This window comes from Monodon monoceros, unplaced genomic scaffold (assembly GCF_005190385.1).
Source record: "Monodon monoceros isolate NGI ecotype Baffin Bay Population unplaced genomic scaffold, NGI_Narwhal_1 Super_Scaffold_18, whole genome shotgun sequence".
Lineage (NCBI taxonomy): Eukaryota > Metazoa > Chordata > Mammalia > Artiodactyla > Monodontidae > Monodon > Monodon monoceros.
This window is the reverse complement of record NW_021703774.1, coordinates 144414586-144421267: the sequence shown is the minus strand read 5'-3', so window position 1 is coordinate 144421267 and position 6682 is coordinate 144414586. Positions and strand designations below refer to the sequence as shown.

Below are 6682 nucleotides of genomic sequence, written 5' to 3'. Positions count from 1 at the left end.
CGGGACACGACAGTGCCCCTGTGCACAGCCCAGCGCACGGCCCCTCCCCCTGTACGCCCCACACACAGATCGGCCTCGGGGCCGGCGGCGGGAGGGACTGCCCTGGCTTGGGCTTCTCCACCTGGCATCCTTCCGTCCCCTTTCCTGCCCTTCCAGTCAGGCTAAGAGCCTGACCGCAGCCTGCAGCCTCCATCTGCCCACGCCCAGCTCCAAGTCCAGGCTGCCCTGGCATCCAGCCCAGTTCCCCTTGCTCCTGTCCTCAGGGCAACGCCGAGGACTTGTACAGGAAAATAGATAGCATTCAGGCGGACATCTTGGCGGCCAACGAAGTCAATGTCACCAAAGGTGAGTGGGGTGTGAGGGGGCCTGGAGCAGAGGTGCGGCGGCACCCACACTCAGGCTCCTCTCCCTGTCCCCAGAGCTGTATCTCAGTGGCCTCTCCGACAGCACCATGAGCTTTTACTTTGGCCATTGTAATCAGGGTCAGGTGGCCTACATCACACACTTCCAGAGGGAGGCTGTGGGAGAAAAGGAGCAACAGAGCCTCCAAGGCAAGCCAGGAAGCCCAGGCTGTGTGGTAGGGAAGCCTGGCAGGAGGAAGGAGCCAGGGCCAAGCTCCGGTTGACTCTCCTTGGCCCTTGGTGGGAGGCTGGGGATCTGCCCGCCAGAAGGGGAAAAGGAGAGCTGGCTGGGAAGGGTTCAATAAACAAACGGTCTTGCTATCTATCTGGTGTCCGTGTGTGGAGGGCAGAGGGAGATCTAGAGAGAGTTATGATGACGGGTCGGGGTGCCTCTGCTCACCAAGGAAAAACGCTGGTCTGAGGGGAAGGACCACCAACGTCGTAGAAGATTCAAGGGCACAGCCTGAGGAGCGGGCCTTACCTCAGCTCCCTGCTGGCCCCTGCGCTCTCCCCTCCAGGACACCACACCCACCTGGTATTTCTCCTGCCTCTCCGGTTGCTGCCTTTCATTCTCTTTTGCTGATTCCTCCTCTTCAACCCAGCTTCCTTCAAGGTGGAGTGAGGCAGGACTCTGACCTGGAGCCTCTTCCCTACCTTTACATCCTGGTGATTCCATTGCTTTAAATACCACTTCTGTGCAACGACTCCCACGTTTCTATTTCCAGCTAAACATTTCTACCTCATGGTGTTGTCGACGAAAAATTTAATCAGTCGATCTAAGAAAGCAATGGAAAATTTTATTCGAGCCAAATTGCGGCGTATATCAGCCGGGAACAGCCTCTCGGAAAGCTCCAAGAACTGTTCTGCCTGTGAGAGGTCAAAGCACAGTTATCCAGGGCTTTGTACGTTAAATGACGTACACAGTGACGTTGACACAATCCACATCGACACCTACAAAGCAAGTAATGGGTCATGGGTCATCAGGGCCCCTTACAAGATCAAGGAGGAAGGTTATCTCCTAAGGAGTTATCTTGTTGATACTAGGAGAAGGTTGCTCTTTACAGTTGACCAGGTATTTCTGCCGACGGGGAGGTGGTTCGATGCATGGTGCAGATACGCAATGCACAGTAGAGGGAAGAGAGGAGGCCAAAGGGCAGAGAAAATTATTTATGTTCAAATTTTCCTTGACTCGCTTTAGAATATGGATTTGTGTTTCATCAGTGTCCAAAGCTGAACTCCCAGTCCTGTGCCATCTTCCCCAACTCAACTGATGGCAACTCATCCCTCCTGCCACTCAGAACAAAATCGTGGTGTTCTCCTTGATGTCTCTCTTTAACCTCTGGATCCATCCTGTCTGTTGACTCTACCTTCCAAATATATCCAGGATCCAACTATGTCTCACTACCTCCATTGCTAATACTCGGGTCCAAGCCACCATCATCTCTCCTCTAGATGACTCTGCTCTCTGCCCCATTCTCTTTGTCAGCACAGCAGCCACAGTGGTCCTTGTAAACTTCAGATTCTGTCACTCTGCTCAGAACCTTGCAGGGCTCTCCATTTCACTGAGTAAAGCCCAAGCCCGTGCTGTTACGGCCTCCAGGGTGATCTAGGCTCCCATGACTTCTGAACTCTCTCCTACTTCTCTCTCTCTTCTTCACTGGGCACCAGACACATTGGCTGTGTGGTTCTTGAAGTTGACAAAACAAGCTCCCGCTTTAGGGCTTTTGTGCAGACTTTTCTGCTGAACCCTTGAGAGAGGTCCTCTTCCTAGAACCCTCACCCCAGGTGTCTGCATGGCTAACTCCATGACCTCCTTTCAACTCTTTACACAAAAGGTATCTTCTCAGGACTTACCTGGTGGTGCAGTGGATAAGACTCCGTGCTCCCAATACAGGGGGCCAGGGTTCGATCCCTGGTCAGGGAACTAGATCCCACGTGCATGCCACAACTAAGGAACTGGTGAGCCACAACTAAGGAGCCCGCCTGCCACAACTAAGACCCGGTGCAACCAAATAAATAATTTTTTAAAAAAACAAAGTAATCTTCTCAGGGAGGGTTACCATTTATTAAGTCGCGTCCCACACTACCAACCCCTATACTCTGACCCCCAACCCCTACCACTGCTGGTTTATCCATAGCACTTACTTATGTGTTATTTATTTATTGTCTCTCTCCCCACCTGAATGTAAGCTCCAGCAGGGCGGGGATATTTGTTTTCATTACTGATATGTCCCAAATGCTGAGAACAATGCCTGGCACATATGAATGAACGACCGAGTTACTGTGAGGGCATTGTCCCTCAAAATCAGAGGACGTGAAGTCAGAGGACATGAAGTCAGACGGCAGTAATTCTCCAGGGTGCCACAAGAGGGCATCACCGGCCCTGATCTTGTTGGTCAGAGGCAGCCTAACTTACCCCAAACTAGGATTTTGAGCCTCAGCTTTCCTCTATTTGGGCGGAGGGAGGAGAGAAAAGTTAAGGAAATATCGGTATGTTTTCCATAAAGCTAAATGAATTTCCTGTTTTAAAGACGTGTCCTGTCCTTTGCTGTGAAGTCACTCTTACTGTTTTTAGTCTTGGAATGGCCTTTCTGTAGAATCATGATTTTAAAAATTAGTACCCCAGAAATTTTTTGGAAATTTTAATAATTGGAAAATCCAAAACTCTGGAAACCACTGGTCTAAGACGATAACTCTTTAATAACAATGGAACTTTAAAAAATGAAATCTTCAGGGACTTCCCTGGTGGTCCAGGGGCTAAGACTCCACGCTTCCAATGCAGAGGGCCCAGGTTCGATCCCTGGTCAGGGACCTAGATCCCACATGCTGCAACTAAGGGTTCTCACGCCGTAGCTAAAGATCATGCGTGCCGCAGTTCAGACCAGCCAAATAAATAAATATTTTTCAAAATAAATAAATAAAAAGGAAAACTTAAGTATAATACAAATATCCAAAACAAATATATGTTACATAAAATTTATTACTATACATTTATTCTCCCCCAACTTGTTATTTCCAAAAGTTCAAAACTACAACAAGTTGAAAGAATGAGTACCTATGACACATTTTCTTTCTCTCTCTGTGTTTACTGGGCTTTCTGAAAGTTTCATATATCATGACATTTCACTACTAAATATTTCACATTACGTGTCTACTAAGAATAAGGCCGTTCTCCTACATAATTACTATATCAGTATTGTGGTAGTGTGAGTCGTAGCCTCCAAATACATACACATCCTAATCCCAGGAACCTGTAGATATGTTACTTCACATGGTAAAACGGATTGTGCAGGTGTGATTAAGGATCTTGAGATGGGGAGATTCTCCTGGATTATCTAGGTGGGCCCCAGGTAATTACGAGGCTCTTTATACGGCAGGAGGATCCAGAGTTAGGAGATGACACGACAGAAGCAAGAGATTTGGACTGCAAGGAAGGGGTCACAGGCCAAGGAATGAAGCCAGCTTTCTTAAAGGCAAGGGAACAGATTCTCCCTTGAAGCCTCTAGAAAGAATGCAGCCCTGTCAACACCTTAATTCTAGACTCCTGCCGTCCAGAAGTTGTTTTAAGTCACTAAGCGTGTGATAATTTGTTACAGCAACAAGAAAACAAATACAATTATTAATTGAATAGTGTCGCGTGAAATAGAGTACATACTAAAATTTCCACAAAGGCACCAAAAGTGTACCTTCTGCTTTCTTCCTGCCTTCCTTTCCTTGGTGTGTTATTGGGTTTTGTTCAGGATCCAGTTAAGGTCTGTGTATTGCATTTGATTGTCATGCAGTATACGCTTTTTCTTGTCTGTTTAACTTATGTATTGTATTCATTTGGGGCTGTGTTGGGTCTTCGTTGCGGTTCGCAGGCTTCTCACTGCGGTGGCTTCTCTTGTTGCCGAGCACGGGCTCCAGGTGCCCGGGCTTCAGTGCTTGTGGCACTCGGGCTCAGTAGTTGTGCTGCCCGGGCTTAGTTGCTCCGCGGCATGGGGGATCTTCCGGGACCAATGCTCGAACTCGTGTCCCCTGCAGTGAGAGGCGGATTCTTAACCCCTGTACCACCAGGGAAGCCCTAAGCTTACTTCTAAAATTAAAATTTAGAGCAATTACTTAAGGTCTTCATCCACATTAGAAACTGGAAAACTACAGATGATCTTGAGCATTGCCTTTCCTTTATTGTTTTTTTTTTCTTTTTTCTTTGTTGTTTTTTTTCTTTTTTTCCTCGCCGCGCCGAGTGGCCTGCTGGGTTTCAGTTCCCCAACCAGGATGGAACCCGCGCCCCCTGCCGTGGAAGCGTGGAGCCCTAACCACTGGTCCAGGGATTGCCAGGGAATTCCTCGAATTTCTTATTTTTAACAGTTCTAGTTTTAAGGCTAAACTACCTCATCAGAAAGTGTATATTTGAATATTTATCATACAAAAATCGACCAACTATACTTCAATTTTTTTGAAGCTTTTACAAAAGGCAAGTTACACAAGTGCAGCAGTTAGAACCACAATCCCAGAGAGGTGGGCCTCCCCGGAGGTGCTCACGTACTGCCTTGAACAATCCTTTGCAAACACATGTGCCCAAGCCTGAACTTGAATTCACGACCGAACCAAAGCCTGGTTAAGCGGATAATCTACAGCGAGCAACCGTCTGCTGGACGACTGACTGCTCTGCGCCAGGCCGCGTGCCGTGCACGAGAAGCAGTTCAACTGTATTATGCCTGGTGGTCTCCAACGTGCGAAGATGAACCCGAAGCGCGAGGAACAAAGTGCGTTTTTAAGCTCTGTGAGTATTTGAATTCCTTATAACTTGTGGGGCCGCTCGCGCGAAGAAAGTGGGGGGGGGTGTCACTTCTCTCGCGCCTTTTTCTCTTTCTTCCCCGGCGCTGCCTTCCTCAAACCAGGAACGATACCTCCTCCTCAGAACACCATACGCACTCCGCGAGCACCAGTTGCACCGTCCACACGAAGCCCGCCTCCTGAAGACAACCTCAGAAAAACAGGACACAACACCTTGCTCTCACCGAGGACTGCAGTTGTTTACGAGCAACGGTCAAAATCCGCAAGAACAGCTCGCCACTGTGTTATACCGCTCCGCCAAGCAGGTTAATTCCAGGCGCTTGCCAGGGTTCCGAAATCACACGTACGTCACGCTAACAAACCATCACAAAAACAGCCTACAACTAAGCCAAAACAGCGTTACCACGCTTCGCAGCGTATAACGCTACCAGCACAGACACAGAGCAATACAAAACTTTCTGCCTTTTACACAAATTTATTAGCCTTGTGAAAACAAGGCCTCAAAAAATTGGGTAGAAACTCGGAATTGTTTCTCTCCACGGAAATCTTTAGTAAAAGGCGAAAGATTTATGCGTTCTGAAGAGAAACCAGAGTATGGCGTCAGAGCCTCTCACACAGTGCCCGGCTAACTGGAAGGCCCAATGCACCAACGGTAACTATTTACCCGCAAACAACGAGCGAGTTCTGCAATTATTTCACACAATTATGTGAAAATATCCTGATTTCGAATGGGGGCGGGAGTCAAAAGAAATAGAAGGCTAGAGCCTTTTGAAAGTAGGCAAGATCCCGAATGCAATGCATTCTGGGTATGTAAATGAAGCTGAGTCACCAACCTCGCCCTTCGGCAAATGCCTGCCTTTATTAGTTTTCCTGCTCGGTCTAGAGCCACCACCAGGGGGCGGAGCAGAAACCAGATAGGAATATAGTCGCCGAGTCCAACCAGAAAGTCTGTTTTATTTTGTTTTGTTTTTATTAAGGGACGACATTTATTCCTTTTCCAAATGTTACAGTAACACCAGGGGGAAGAAAATGGTTTTTAGGGAAAAGAAAAGTGCAAATCTGGGGTTTGGCTGTTAAAAGTTATTTACAACAATGTGCGCGGAGGGAAGAAAAGAAGTTGTTTCACATCACAGGCTTCTCCACAACCCCAAAGCTTAATACTTGCTTACAAGTCAAAAAAGAGACAGTTGATTCACAAGCTGAAGGTTGGAACTTGAGTAAGACATTTAGAAAAACCTAGACAAGGGCAGTGTCCTCCCCCGCCCAGGTGCCACTGTAGGCACAGCACAAGAGACTACAAACAGCAGGGGAAGGTGGACACTCAGAGTCTGGGAGTGTAGTCACCCCCACCTCTGGGTCAGGGATCTGGGGAGTAAACATAACCTACTTGGAGAAGAATTGGGGAAGACAACCAGCAAACTGCCTTCTGCATGGCTGCGGACAGGGAAGGAGGTAGGGCCAAGGGCAGGAGAATTTCACATCACTAACCTAACTTGGGAAAC

General features: G+C 48.0%; 1 protein-coding gene and 1 non-coding gene across 2 annotated transcripts in view; one reads left to right on the top strand and one right to left on the bottom strand.

The window, feature by feature from the left end:
- ARMH1 (armadillo like helical domain containing 1) overlaps positions 1 to 6682 on the top strand; it is a 107361-nt gene extending 100679 nt beyond the window's left edge. Inside the window, exons 10-11 of the mRNA XM_029229167.1 lie at positions 264 to 345; positions 420 to 6682. Of these exons, the coding sequence (XP_029085000.1) occupies positions 264 to 345; positions 420 to 625 (288 nt within the window). The 3' untranslated portion in view covers positions 626 to 6682. The remainder of the gene's footprint in view (positions 1 to 263; positions 346 to 419) is intronic.
- On the bottom strand, positions 5661 to 5776 carry LOC114900187. Its single transcript, XR_003794792.1, has one exon. It is a non-coding gene; the product is annotated as a U5 spliceosomal RNA (small nuclear RNA).